This window comes from Ranitomeya imitator, chromosome 5, assembly GCF_032444005.1.
Source record: "Ranitomeya imitator isolate aRanImi1 chromosome 5, aRanImi1.pri, whole genome shotgun sequence".
Taxonomy (NCBI): domain Eukaryota; kingdom Metazoa; phylum Chordata; class Amphibia; order Anura; family Dendrobatidae; genus Ranitomeya; species Ranitomeya imitator.
Window position 1 is genome coordinate 229,718,807 of NC_091286.1, and position 15,493 is coordinate 229,734,299.

Sequence of the window (15,493 nt, forward strand, 5' to 3'; positions counted from 1 at the left end):
GAAGGAAGATTGGAAGGAAAACATCCAACGTGAAATTGCTGCTAATCTCTCCGATAAGCTTACCGATATGTTAAGGAACATGGAGCGCCACGTCGAAATTTGTCTGGCAGAAAGCGGAGGTCATTTCCAGCATTGAATGCAATGCAATCGATAACACATGTCAAGGTATGTAGGGCATTATTCAGATTGCTTCACCCGAACGCGAGTTACGAGACTACAATGGGGGTCTCCTACCAGTGAATCTCCCTGTACTGTAGACGCATATAGAATCTATTTTCAACACAAAATCAACGATATAGAAATCCAACACTGACTCATGACCCGACGCTTTGTGGCTGCGATGTATCGTACGGGATCATTATCACATTGGGAAGTACTTACTTTCATAACCTCAACTTGCAGATCCTCATATAGAGATGGGGTCACTTTAACGGCACTCAGCATTTGGTTAAGTAGCTGACGCTCATCAGGTTCTGTTTCCACGGATACAAATCTGTCGTCAGCGAGAAGTTTCTATAGAAAAAAGGAACGGAGAAGCAGTGAGTCAGCTCTGAGGTCATTATCGCTGTGCGACCAGCCGTCCAGATATAAACTCATTTTCCTATCCAAGAAAGAAGGTTTTATTTTTTAGATGTAGATGTTCAGCCCATATTTCTGCTAGAAGGTTTATGGACCGAAATAATGTCTCATTATGTATAAAAGTCATCAGAAATGGCAGAAAATTCTATTAATTGGTTATTGTAGTCAAAGGCATTTATACCATGACCTTAGTATGTGTTATAAATGTCTGTTTAGGTAGGCGGTCACAGAGAGGACATCAGGAGGAAGGGTGGAACCTGAAGTGATGCCCTCTTGCCAGGTATCATGCATGTGGCCTCATATAATGTAAGAGGAAATAAACCTTCAACACTTTTTTTATTATTTGAGTGACTTTTTAATTGCAATCAGATCAGTGCAGATCCAGGTCTTAAGACCCCAAATGCTCAAAAAAACAAAAAAAAAAAAAAACAAAGAGGTGTGCAACTCAGTCAACAGGAGCACAAAGAAAGCGTTATGGATTCAATTGAAAGCATAGACTTTGTAAACTAGAAAGCATGTGCTTCATACTGTGGCTGTACGCTCCCATCTGCTGCGCAACTCTGGGGGTTTTTCTTGAGCAACTGATGGAGTTCTCAGGACCGAGACCCCCAATGCCCTGCTTGCAATTAAAAAGGCACTCAAACATTAAAAAATAAAAAAAAGTTTAGCTACTCTTCAACCCCTTCATGACCAGGGGTATTTTCGCTTTAGCATTTTCGTTTTTGGCTCCCCTTCTTCCCAGAGCCACGACTTTTTTATTTTTTGGTCAATATGGCCATGTGAGGGCTTGTTTTTTGTTGGACGAGAGGTACTTTTGACACCATTTGTTTTAACATATTGTACACTGGAAAACGGGAAAAAAATTCCAAGTGCGGTAAAATTGCAATTCCATAGTTTTTTGTTTGGCTTTTTTTACGAGGTTCACTAAATGCTAAAACTGACCTGCCATTATAATTCTCCAGGTCATTACAAGTTCATAGACACCAAACATGTCTAGGTTCTTTTTTATTTAAAGGGAACCTGTCACCCCCCCAGGCGTTTGTAACTAAAAGAGCCACCATGCGCGCACGGGCCGCGCGTGCACGCAGGCGCAGTAAACAAGACATCAAGTGATGTCAGTTGTCGGGCAGCACGAACTGCGCATGCCCAAGGCAGAATATGACCGCGCAGGCGCCTGGACAACTGAATAACGCCGAGGAGGCAGCATCCTTCTCGCAGAGTGATGGCTGTGTTGTGTCTGGATGAGGTGGGAAAGACCTGCCCCCCGGACGATTTGAAGGTATGAGGGACATAATTCAAGAGTGATTATTTCTGCAGTGCAACGAACAATAACTAAAAGAGCCACCTTGTCAGAATGCAGCATTAGTGCTGCACAAGATGGCTCTTTTAGTTACAAACGCCTGGGGGGGGGGGGGGGGGTGACAGGTTGCCTTTAAGTGGTAAAATAAAAAAAGTTCAAACTTTTTTAGAAAAAAAATTACCATTTTCCGATACCCCTAGCGTCTCCATTTTTTGTGATCTTGGGTTGGGTGAGGGCTCATTTTTTACGCACCGAGCTGACATTTTCATTGATACCATTTTGGTACAGATAGCCCGTTATTGCATTTTAATGCAATATCGCGGCGAGAAAAAAAAACGTAATTTTGGAGTTTTGACTTTTTTTCTCATTACACCGTTTAGTGATCAGGTTAATCCTTTTTCTTTTTTTTTGATAGATCGGGTGATTCTGAACGCGGCGATACCAAATATATGTACTGTATGTGTGATTTTATTTTTATTGTTTTATTTTGAATGGGGGGGAAAGTGGGGGTGATTTGAATTTTTTTTTTTTTTTACGCTTGGCATGCTTCAATAGCCTCTATGAGAGACTAGAAGTTGCCATAACCCAATCGGCTCTGCTACATACAGGCGATGATCAGATAGCCTGTATGTAGCAGAATTACTCACTTGCTATGCAGGAGACCACTGGTTGTTATGCCAACCCATCGGTGACGCGTGATGATGTGACGGGGGGTCACCAATGGGTGGATTTCCGGCGCAATTGCCGGGAGAGCATGTTAAATGCCGCTGTCAGAGTTTGACAGTGGAATTCAACGGGTTAATAGCCAAGGGTGGATCGCGATTCCACCTGTGGCTGTTCCGGGCACATGTCAGCTGTTCAAAACAGCTGACATGTGCCGGGAAAGATGTGGGCTCACCGCAGGAGCCCACATCAAAAGGAGAGTGTCCAACATTGGCAGATGTCAGAAACGGGTTAATATCATGCATCAACGAAATCTGACAGTCTTGTACAATCAAGAACCTGATGGACACCATGAGAGGTGCCAATAACCCCCTTTAGTAACTAGTCCTTGGTCTTCATTAGGCTAAATAGAGTCAAAGAATATTTTTCAGCTTCTGGTGTTTTACAGGAGAGACACTTACATCATCAACTACTAAGAGCTGGCTTCCAACAATGCCAAATACTCAAATAAAAGCAATATATAGTATTTATACCCCATGATCTTCCCATTGTTACCTGCATGCCAGCTAGTGCTTGCTGCGCCAACTTCATATTCTTAGATTCCAGAGCAAGTTGAAGGGGGAGAAGACATCTTTCCCTAAAAAAAAAAAATAATAATAAACAGATTAAGATGTAGAAATATATTTCTTCATTTATCATAGAAACATTTATCAGATGAACTCATGAATAGCTCACTGTCAATTAATTATCTCTACATGTCTATCTCAGATCAAATATTTTGACTGGTTTGCATTTCACGTATTAACCTTATCTGTCATATCAAATATGCAATGTATGGAATTCAGCAATATCAAGATGGCTTGTATTAGTCTAGTGCAATGCCTATGAACCAAGGTTTGGCAGGCCACACGTCTAACATATTCTAACCATTTAATGGCATTCTTCACAGAATATATGATAAACGTATGATTGGTTGGGGTCCAATCACTGAGACCCCTGTTAATCACAAGACTGGGGGTACTTTGTTCCTTGTCTGTATAGAGTGACATTGTGGATATGTGACCAATGTATATGGCAGCTATTGTCCCACACACGTGGAGTCACGGAATGAGGACATAGAAAACTCAGTTCAAGCCACTTGCTTAAAAAAAAAAAAAAAAATCACTGACTGAGTAAGACTAACAATAAAAATGAACTTTTATTAATATTACGTTAAAATAATTTATTTCCCAAATCCATGGTGCTAGTGCAGTCTGAACTGGGTAGATTGCTTAATGGATATGTTGACATTTTTGTCTGTACATAGTAATTCCAGTATGTTCTGCCAAGTACTGCTCATATAAGATCATGATGGCCCACCAGAGGATTCTCCGGTTCTCCCGTGGGCCAGTCCAAGCTTGATTGCTCTGAGATATTTTTGTAGTATTGCTCTTCTCAATCCAATCTGCCTTTGAGGCTTATGGTCGTATTAGTAATTGACATAATCCCACAGAGTACTCTCCAATTGTCCCATTTATGTGTTTCGCCGCCAGGGCAATATTGCTTATATTACAGATGTCAGTAGACATGGGTGTTTTTACCATTTATAGGCTGCACGAGCACCGTAGATTTTGGAAATAAATGAAAGTAAGATTAATAAAAGTAAATTTTACTGTGATCTGCTTTTTATCTACAAAATTAAACAAGTGAATGAACATCCTCCATTCCATAATTTTTGCCAAGGGTTGTATTAAACAGTTTTCCTTGCTCTGTCATGGCAAGAGTCAATCAGTTCAGTTGCTCTCCTGGAGCTCTCCCTCCTGAATGGTCTCAGCTGTTCAGTGTTGGCCACTGCCTTCATGTATATATGCTCCCCACTGGCACTGAGGATTTGCCAGTGATAGTTCTACTGCCTGGTTTGGTGGTGAAGGAGAAAGTTCAGTGTTTGGAGTTTGCGGTTGGAGAGTTTTTCTGGGAGATTGCTGCTTGGAGTTGGTTTGTGGGTTGTTTCTTATCCTCTCACATATGGTTCCCCCTTGCCATACCTCCTCCGTTTCCAACTCTGTTGTTTTTGTGAGTGTATTTGTATGATTGTAGTTTTCTTTCATCCCTGTCTGGTTAGTGTTTTCCTACACATTTCAGCCCCTCACCTCCCTGGATGGGGGAGGGATCAGATGAGTTTTAATTTAGGTACGAGAACGTCCCTTCAGGAGGGACAGGGATAGACTAGGATGACCCTAGTTTCAGAGATCAGGTAGGTGCCCACAGTCCATTGACACCATGTGACATAAAAGTATCTTAGATCTATTCATATATCAGTGAAAATCACGGATCCAAGTGCGAGATCAGTAAGACCTGAAGCAGGTCCAATTCTGATCGGAGTTTGAGAATAGGACATACTCGAAGAGTCTGTGTGCTGTACGATTAAAAAAAAATAAAAAAATTAAAAAAATCAGACAGCACATGGATGTGTGAATGTAGGCTGAGTAGGAGGTTGTAAGGATAGATACGTTTGATGGACTGATCTACGATCTCAGACTATTTATGTGCACAGTTATTTCAGCCGGTTCTATGTTTCTTATACTGTACATAGTGAAAAATTAGTTCAGATCATGTGAACGTTGGTAATGTTTCATGCTCACTGCTGTATTATATTATTATTTGTATATCACATTATAAAGCAGTAAGAGTTATCAGGACATACGCCATCAACATCTGTCCACAGGCCATAAACTGTCCACATCATGGAGTAATCGCTGCAGAGCTGAATAAAAAGGTAGTTTTACCAATTATTATCTCCATTGCAGAGATATTAGCTAGTGAAGTTTATGTGCCAATTTCCACTAATCTAAGGGGAAGTTAGAGACTCTTCTCTGGAGAAGTTGATCTTTTTTTTCTCTGCATGATGTTGGCCAATTATATGCAAGAGGAAAAAAAAAAAAACGTCTCATGCCCCCAGATATTAGACCTGGCTAATCTCATTGCCTATACCTACTGTGATTACAACTGGGGAAGTGGAGCAGAGCTGTGTGTCATTACAAACGCCTCAGCATATGCAGCTCTCATCTAATGGCAGTTAGAATAGAGCTGACAGTACCATGGGATGAAAGCTGCAAGAGATGTTTGTCACACAGCTCTGCTTTACTCCCCTCTTCCAAGGGTAAGTGGTCACAATACTGATGTCACCGCTCACCACACCATCCAGATGTACAAGAAACTAAATGAGCAAAAACCCTGCTGTAACCAAATACCGTAAGTAAAAAGCAGAAGTGCGTTTAAATAACTCGGGGTTCTTAGTAATACTGTTTTTGATCAAAAATAGCATAAAAGCCATCCCACCGTCCACAAGGTGACCCTGATCGGGACGGTCCTACACGCTCTCATATTAAAAACTTATTTAGTTACAGCAGGGTTTTTGCTCATTTTGTTTCTTGTAGGTTGTGTGTGCTTTATGGCCAATGTGAACATGCGCTTATGTGCTGAATGGATACCAACTCAAACCAAGCTAAATTTTTCTGTTTTTACCATTCAGATGTAGCAGAGATGGGAATTGTTGTGGGACATCATTATGGATTAACGTAGACAGGTGAGAATTACTTTGATTTAAAAAAAAATTTTTTTAGGTTATTAAATGGGTAAAAGAGGGTGATTGTCAGGGTTTGATTTGTACAATTAAAGGACTTTTCTCTGTGTGCATCTTTATTAATTTTGACAATGGGGTTAGTAATGGGGGTATCTGGCGAATGACTCTCCATTAGCAACCCCTGGGTTTCACGCCAGTGGACATAAAACAGCTGACATCAATCCCAAAACTGTTACCCTACTTGTCAAGGGCAAGTGGGAAGAGCCAAGGCTAAGTGCCAGAATTCTAATGGATGCGCCATTTCTGGGGCAGCTGAGGGCTGGTGATCTTATTCTGGGAGGTGGCCAATATCCATGGCCACTTCCCAGCCTATTAATCTCAACCCACAGCTGTCTGTTTCACCTTTTGCTGGTTAGTAAAAATAGGGGAAACCCGACATCATTTTATTTTTGGGTCCCCTCTTTTTACTAACCAGTAAAAGCTAAGCAGACAGATGTAATCTGTTCTTAATAGGCTTGAAACCTTTATGGCTATTGGCCCCTTCCCAGAATAACAACAGCCCCCAACAGTCTGTTTTCCTACAGCTGGTTAGGAAAAGTAAAGGGGACCGCACAACAATGTTCGTTAAAATGGTTTTTTTGATATGCGCGACACAGACTACATGTGCTGACTACAACTGTCATCAGCGTCGCCTGGTATTGCTGATCGCAGGGAGACCAGGCGACAATGATGAGAGTTGGATTCAGCACTCGGCACCTGGGAACAGCGCCAACTGTAAAGCTTTTCCCAGACGCCGGTACGTGTCACACTAATGACACATGGATGTCATCCGTGTGTCAGTGTGTGGGACGTATTGCAGACCGTGCTGCTGGCAAAAAACTGACATGTCTATGTGTTTTGCACACGGTCACTGTCATGTGCGCAGACCCAAATATTTGAATGCGTCTATGTGTGTAAGTGTCTCCAGTACGGGTGGAACTGTCACCATACGTACTGGAGACACTGACGTGTGAAGGGGCACAACTTGACGGAGCTGGAGCAGTTTCGCCTTGAGGAATGGGCAAAACTCCCTGTGGAAAGATGTGAAAAGCTCAGAGACTTATCCAAAGCAAATTGCAGTTGTACTTGCTGCAAAAGGAGGCTCTACAAAGTACTGACTTTAGGGGGGGAATAGATATGCACACTGAAGTTTTCAGTTATTTTGTCCTATTTGTTGTTTGCTTCACAATAAACAAGAAAACCAAATGTTTACACGAAAGCAAACCCTCAAATGAAATTCCAGGATGTGAAGAAGCAAAACCCGAAAAATGCCAAGTGGTTGAAAACATTAGCACGCCTCTGTATGTTGCTGTTTGCAGGGTTCCTATAATGCAGGACTTGGTGGTCCATGTGCATTAAAAAGGTTAACTTTGAAGAGTCCATTCATGTTTATGCCAATATATTATTTGAAACTAACTTTATAACTTAAAAAAAATCCAAAATAATCAGGTTTTACGGTGAAAATGATCTGTGAGGATCCATGAGGATTCCACACCAGATGAAACTTATTAAAGGGAATCTGTCGCCTCATTTTGGCCCTATAAGCTTTGGCTTAGAGGGCCAATGAATCGTATGAAGATGGGAGGCGCCGGACCCGGACTACGACGCCCATTGGACCCGGACCGCACCGGACCGCTCCCCCCCCAGGTGAGTATAATCTAACTTGTTATTCTTATCTTTCAGGTTACATCGGGGGCTTATCTACAGCATTACAGAATGCTGTAGATAAGCCCCTGATGCCTGTGGCCGCAGCTTATAGGCCAAAAATGGGGTGACAGATTCCCTTTAATAAGCACTGATATAAGCCATGTCCATAAGGATACCAAATACAAGAAAAGAACAAATGTAATGTCTTTTGGAAATTGTCAGTTGGAGCGTGAGAAGATTTGGAAACCATTCTCGCTCATACAATTACTGTTTGTTTAGTTTGCAGCATTGGGAAGTTCTTCTTTCAGACATTTGTGAGCCCCCTCTATAGTTATGGACCCCTGCTCAGGACGTTTATTCACATCGTAATGTGGGAAGGATATAATATTGTAAAATAAAAAAAAGACGTGCTGTAAAACAGTCATTTCCTGTAGCTTGATGCCCTGCTGTGGCTTTATGCAGCGCTACACAAAGTGCTCAGGGGCCTGTGACAGCAATCCTGCGCAATATATCGCTGACAGTAGAAATAGCAGCGTCTCTGTAGAGATCAGTGATATCCATTTATTATAATACAACATATCCAACAGATGCTGCATGCAGCTAGGAATACTGAGGTAAAGAAGGAGAGGAGGGCACTTACCTAAGGTGGCAAGGAGGGATCTTGGCGGTGCCCTCTGGAGCTTCTAATACATCTGTATATTGATAAAAAAAAACGCCCATCAATCAATGAGTGAAACGTATTGAAATGTTCTGTGGATTCAACTTTGTATGTGCATTATCCAAAATACACAGAGCACAACAAATGCCACAAGACTATAAGAGATGCTGCACAACCAGCACTGCAGCAAAGGCGACTTTGCCATAAATCCTAAAAAGAGGGACACAAACAGCCGTGTGCGCAGAGCGACAGTGGTTATATGTCCTGACAGTAATTCCCCCCCACAGTGTACAAACACAATACAAACACACGTCTCTCCTAAATATTTGGTCAGATATTCAGTAACATCTTGTTGTGACCAAACGTTTAGGTAAAAGTTTAGTAAACAGATGGTAAATTTATACACTTATTTTTCAAGATGGTAATAAAATCATCATTTATTTGTAGATTTAAAGGGACTCTCCTCTTTAAGAAACCCTCCTTTCATAGACTACAGTAGCTATACAGAACAAGTATTACTTGGGGCTTGTTCACACTGCTGTATGACACGGCCGAGTGCTAGGTGATGTTTTATAGGAGGGCACTCAGCCTAGTTATACTATGGGGCAGTGCAGATCTGTGATTACCTTATATTCTCATGCCGATTCAGGTACATCCAATGATCAAGTGCACCCATACAAGTCTGTGTGAGTAAGAAACAGCGGGCTGCACTCAGATGTCATCCAAGTGCAGGCTGAATACTGCGGATGCCAGCAATGGAGGAGATGGAGAAATTACGTTCTCGTCTTCTCTGCATTTGCGATAAGATTCTCTCACGAGAGACAATCAGATCACACTCGGATCACACCGGGATCACAGTTTGATCTGAGTGTCATTTGCTCACATGAGAGAATCGACAACAGTGCGAGTGAGCCCTGAAAATCCATGTACTCACAAGAGAAAATGACATGCTGCAGATTTCAAACACGCACCGCAGGTCAGGTTACAGATCGTTTAAAAAAAAAAAAAGCACAAAGGGAATGAGATTTCTATTAATCCCATTCACTTTGCTGGAAAAGTAAGTTGCAGCATCAAAAACTCATAGTGGGGACTTAAGCGTATTCCCCATCACAAAGTCCCTTCCCCAATATGTAGAAATAATATTAGCAAATACCTCCAATTAGAAATGTAGTATAGTTCTTCTGATTAGCTATGCTGTTTTCTCCATGTGCAGTAGCTTAGGTGTCCATAGTTATTATAGGAGTGGATGTGACATCCTGTTAGTTCGTTGCTGGTGGTTGTAACAATGGATACCTAAGCTACTGCAATGCACTAAGCGACATAGTGAATCAGAATTCCTAATTGGAGATATTTGCTAACATTATTATTATCCCTACTATATATTGGGGTAGAATCTTGGAGACGGGAATACCCCTTTAACCTCAAAAGGTCTCTGTTTGTCTGCAGCACGTGCATCACATTGACAGCACTGCAGCTAATCAGTTGTCTCAGAGGCAGAGAACCTAAGCTCCCCGATTGGCCGCAGTGTTACTGACGCGATGTCAAAGACAGCGGTGAAGAGCCCGTGCTGGACCTGGGGAGGGCATGTAGTACTCAGTCTGTTTTGGTTATTGCTATCACGGTCTGTGAAAGAAAGTTTTCTTAAAGGGGACCACCAATATAATGACTTTTAGTGGTCAAACCCCAAAGCCGAACACGGAGCTTGCTGGTATGGCAGGACCTGGCTCGGCTGAGCTGTTCTGGGGCAATTAGCCCAAGTGAGTCCACCCAGAACTAGTAATGACGCCAACAGACACGGATGCCAGGGGTTTATTCAGGGGTGAACTCTGGATTAATAATACGCATTTTGAATTAGTAAAAATTGGATCAAAAAGAGAGTGTCCTTCAGGCCTGGAGCCCGATTATGGAGACTTCAAGCGTATGACCATGAGCACTATGGCGCACAATGGCAACTTGCCTGTGGCAGTCTGGAAGGATGAGTATCTTGTGCCCCATCTATTGGGGGTCTGTCACCGGGTCACAAGTGGGCAGCTTTAGCTCCTATGTTATGGGGTATTTTTATAACCCCCCCACATGCTTCCAGAGATAAGGGCCTTCTCATTTAGTGGGCATTTTTCTGGTCCTTACCAAGGGGGCGTCTAATGTGTATGGCGGCCCTCACTCTGGCGTTCATCTCTACGGGTCGCACATTACTGATCGGTACTGTGCAGAAACAGATCACAGCTTCCTAAATATCTGCACCACGTCATAAGAAGTCAGTGACAACACCAAAATGTCAGCCGTTTCCATAACAACACCTGAGGATGTGGAAAAAGCTTTATGAAGGTAGGAAGCAGGAAGATCACAGCTGCCACAAACAGGGGCTTCTGGTGGGCAGCCAGGCTTACTAGGCAATGGTGGGCAGCGAGTAGCCGACCGCTCACTAACCATTAGGGGCTTCTGGTGGGCAGCCAGGCTTACTAGGCAATGGTGGGCAGCGAGTAGCCGACCGCTCACTAACCATTAGGGGCTTCTGGTGGGCAGCCAGCCTTACTAGGCAATGGTGGGCAGTGAGTAGCCGACCGCTCACTAACCATTAGGGGCTTCTGGTGGGCAGCCAGCCTTACTAGGCAATGGTGGGCAGTGAGTAGCCGGCCGCTCACTAACCATTAGGGGCTTCTGGTGGGCAGCCAGGCTAACTAGGCAATGGTGGGCAGCGAGTAGCCGGCCGCTCACTAACCATTAGGGGCTTCTGGTGGGCAGCCAGCCTTACTAGGCAATGGTGGGCAGTGAGTAGCCGGCCGCTCACTAACCATTAGGGGCTTCTGGTGGGCAGCCAGGCTAACTAGGCAATGGTGGGCAGTGAGTAGCCGACCGCTCACTAACCATTAGGGGCTTCTGGTGGGCAGCCAGCCTTACTAGGCAATGGTGGGCAGTGAGTAGCCGGCCGCTCACTAACCATTAGGGGCTTCTGGTGGGCAGCCAGGCTAACTAGGCAATGGTGGGCAGTGAGTAGCCGGCCGCTCACTAACCATTAGGGGCTTCTGGTGGGCAGCCAGGCTTACTAGGCAATGGTGGGCAGTGAGTAGCCGGCCCCCCACTAACCATTAGGGGCTTCTGGTGGGCAGCCAGGCTTACTAGGCAATGGTGGGCAGTGAGTAGCCGGCCACTCACTAATCATCAGGAGCTTCTGGTGGGCACCAAGGCTTACTAGGCAATGGTGGGCAGTGAGTAGCCGGCCACTCACTAACCATTAGGGGCTTCTGGTGGGCAGCCAGCCTTACTAGGCAATGGTGGTCAGCGAGTAGCCGGCCGCTCACTAATCATCAGGGGTATCTGGTGGGCTGCCAGGCTTACTACGCAATGGTGGGCAGTGAGTAGCCGGCCCCTCACTAATCATCAGGGGTATCTGGTGGGCAGCCAGGCTTACTAGGCAATGGTGGGCAGTGAGTAGCCGGCCCCTCACTAATCATCAGGGGTATCTGGTGGGCTGCCAGGCTTACTAGGCAATGGTGGGCAGTGAGTAGCCGGCCACTCACTAATCATCAGGAGCTTCTGGTGGGCACCAAGGCTTACTAGGCAATGGTGGGCAGTGAGTATCCGGTCCCTCACTAACCATCAGGAGCTTCTGGTGGGCAGCCAGCCTTACTAGGCAATGGTGGGCAGTGAGTAGCCGGCCCCTCACTAATCATCAGGAGCTTCTGGTGGGCACCAAGGCTTACTAGGCAATGGTGGGCAGTGAGTAGCCGGCCCCTCACTAACCATTAGGGGCTTCTGGTGGGCAGCCAGGCTTACTAGGCAATGGTGGGCAGTGAGTAGCCGGCCCCTCACTAACCATTAGGGGCTTCTGGTGGGCAGCCAGGCTTACTAGGCAATGGTGGGCAGTGAGTAGCCGGCCCCTCACTAACCATTAGGGGCTTCTGGTGGGCACCAAGGCTTACTAGGCAATGGTGGGCAGTGAGTAGCCGGCCACTCACTAACCATTAGGGGCTTCTGGTGGGCAGCCAGCCTTACTAGGCAATGGTGGGCAGTGAGTAGCCGGCCGCTCACTAATCATCAGGGGTATCTGGTGGGCTGCCAGGCTTACTAGGCAATGGTGGGCAGTGAGTAGCCGGCCCCTCACTAACCATTAGGGGCTTCTGGTGGGCACCAAGGCTTACTAGGCAATGGTGGGCAGTGAGAAGCCGGCCACTCACTAACCATTAGGGGCTTCTGGTGGGCAGCCAGCCTTACTAGGCAATGGTGGGCAGTGAGTAGCCGGCCACTCACTAACCATCAGGGGCTTCTGGTGGGCAGCCAGGCTTACTAGGCAATGGTGGGCAGTGAGTAGCCGGCCCCTCACTAACCATCAGGGGCTTCTGGTGGGCAGCCAGCCTTACTAGGCAATGGTGGGCAGTGAGTAGCCGGCCCCTCACTAACCATTAGGGGCTTCTGGTGGGCAGCCAGCCTTACTAGGCAATGGTGGGCAGTGAGTAGCCGGCCCCTCACTAACCATTAGGGGCTTCTGGTGGGCAGCCAGCCTTACTAGGCAATGGTGGGCAGTGAGTAGCCGGCCCCTCACTAACCATTAGGGGCTTCTGGTGGGCACCAAGGCTTACTAGGCAATGGTGGGCAGTGAGTAGCCGGCCACTCACTAACCATTAGGGGCTTCTGGTGGGCAGCCAGCCTTACTAGGCAATGGTGGGCAGTGAGTAGCCGGCCACTCACTAACCATTAGGGGCTTCTGGTGGGCACCAAGGCTTACTAGGCAATGGTGGGCAGTGAGTAGCCGGCCGCTCACTAATCATCAGGGGTATCTGGTGGGCTGCCAGGCTTACTAGGCAATGGTGGGCAGTGAGTAGCCGGCCCCTCACTAACCATTAGGGGCTTCTGGTGGGCACCAAGGCTTACTAGGCAATGGTGGGCAGTGAGTAGCCGGCCACTCACTAACCATTAGGGGCTTCTGGTGGGCAGCCAGCCTTACTAGGCAATGGTGGGCAGTGAGTAGCCGGCCCCTCACTAACCATTAGGGGCTTCTGGTGGGCAGCCAGCCTTACTAGGCAATGGTGGGCAGTGAGTAGCCGGCCCCTCACTAACCATTAGGGGCTTCTGGTGGGCAGCCAGCCTTACTAGGCAATGGTGGGCAGTGAGTAGCCGGTCCCTCACTAACCATTAGGGGCTTCTGGTGGGCAGCCAGCCTTACTAGGCAATGGTGGGCAGTGAGTAGCCGGCCCCTCACTAACCATTAGGGGCTTCTGGTGGGCACCAAGGCTTACTAGGCAATGGTGGGCAGTGAGTAGCCGGCCACTCACTAACCATTAGGGGCTTCTGGTGGGCAGCCAGCCTTACTAGGCAATGGTGGGCAGTGAGTAGCCGGCCCCTCACTAACCATTAGGGGCTTCTGGTGGGCAGCCAGCCTTACTAGGCAATGGTGGGCAGTGAGTAGCCGGCCCCTCACTAACCATTAGGGGCTTCTGGTGGGCAGCCAGCCTTACTAGGCAATGGTGGGCAGTGAGTAGCCGGCCCCTCACTAACCATTAGGGGCTTCTGGTGGGCAGCCAGCCTTACTAGGCAATGGTGGGCAGTGAGTAGCCGGCCCCTCACTAACCATTAGGGGCTTCTGGTGGGCAGCCAGCCTTACTAGGCAATGGTGGGCAGTGAGTAGCCGGTCCCTCACTAACCATTAGGGGCTTCTGGTGGGCAGCCAGCCTTACTAGGCAATGGTGGGCAGTGAGTAGCCGGCCCCTCACTAACCATTAGGGGCTTCTGGTGGGCACCAAGGCTTACTAGGCAATGGTGGGCAGTGAGTAGCCGGCCACTCACTAACCATTAGGGGCTTCTGGTGGGCAGCCAGCCTTACTAGGCAATGGTGGGCAGTGAGTAGCCGGCCCCTCACTAACCATTAGGGGCTTCTGGTGGGCAGCCAGCCTTACTAGGCAATGGTGGGCAGTGAGTAGCCGGCCCCTCACTAACCATTAGGGGCTTCTGGTGGGCAGCCAGCCTTACTAGGCAATGGTGGGCAGTGAGTAGCCGGTCCCTCACTAACCATTAGGGGCTTCTGGTGGGCAGCCAGCCTTACTAGGCAATGGTGGGCAGTGAGTAGCCGGCCGCTCACTAACCATTAGGGGCTTCTGGTGGGCAGCCAGCCTTACTAGGCAATGGTGGGCAGTGAGTAGCCGGCCCCTCACTAACCATTAGGGGCTTCTGGTGGGCAGCCAGCCTTACTAGGCAATGGTGGGCAGTGAGTAGCCGGCCCCTCACTAACCATCAGGGGCTTCTGGTGGGCTGCCAGGCTTACTAGGCAATGGTGGGCAGTGAGTAGCCGGCCGCTCACTAATCATCAGGGGCTTCTATAATTCTATATGTAGACTGTGCATGGACCCAGGATTCCTGATTGGTAGCAGACTGACACTGGCCCACCGCCGCCAGATCTGTGCCAGCGCTGTGCCATGTAGAAAGTTTAGCATGTACACGGCAGATCCGGGGGTGGCAGCCTCCCTGGCCAGGATCTGCCTCACACTTACAGCTACCCGGACATCTGTCATTATGTGGCATCACCTGACAAGCTGTCATGAGAACAGAAGTGACAGCAGGCAGGCAGCCATCATCCGCAGCCATGATCCCACATACACCAGGCAGGTGCACTCACCGATGGCCAGGACACACGTATCCTTGATCGCCCTGTGCTTGTTGCCAGTGGCTTCCTTCTGCAGCTTCCTCAGAATCTCTTCCATGTTACTGAAGGGATGATGATGATGATGATGATGATGATGCCGAGCAGCAGAGGCGGCTAAGCCCAGGGTAATGATGTGCCAGCCCCTCGGAGAGGAGGCTCAGTGCGCAGCATCCCCGGCTCCCATCACTGATGACTCATCGCACACTCCGGGCACCGCACACACATGGCAGGGGATGATTCCCCGGCTCCTGGAGAGGCTGGAGCAGAGAAGGCCTCCCCCGCTAATTATTCTATTAGGAGATCCTGGTATAGGCTCTTACAGAAAGGAACAATCCATTGAGCCAAGGAGGGGGAGTGGCGAGGGATTTCCTGTGGGAGGATAGTGTAGTATTGGCTGTGGGAGCTAGGTGT

At 47.3% G+C, this 15,493-nt stretch overlaps 1 protein-coding gene across 2 annotated transcripts in view; it reads right to left on the bottom strand.

The window, feature by feature from the left end:
• ARFGEF3 (ARFGEF family member 3) overlaps window positions 1–15,161 on the bottom strand; it is a 117,150-nt gene extending 101,989 nt beyond the window's left edge. For both annotated transcript variants that reach the window (XM_069725953.1, XM_069725952.1), the window contains exons 1-4: window positions 15,056–15,161; window positions 8,431–8,482; window positions 3,098–3,179; window positions 382–513 (exon numbers count right to left, since the gene is read on the bottom strand). In XM_069725953.1, the coding sequence (XP_069582054.1) occupies window positions 382–513; window positions 3,098–3,179; window positions 8,431–8,482; window positions 15,056–15,140 (351 nt within the window). In that variant the 5' untranslated portion in view covers window positions 15,141–15,161. The remainder of the gene's footprint in view (window positions 1–381; window positions 514–3,097; window positions 3,180–8,430; window positions 8,483–15,055) is intronic.
• Between the last annotated feature and the right edge of the window lie 332 nt (window positions 15,162–15,493).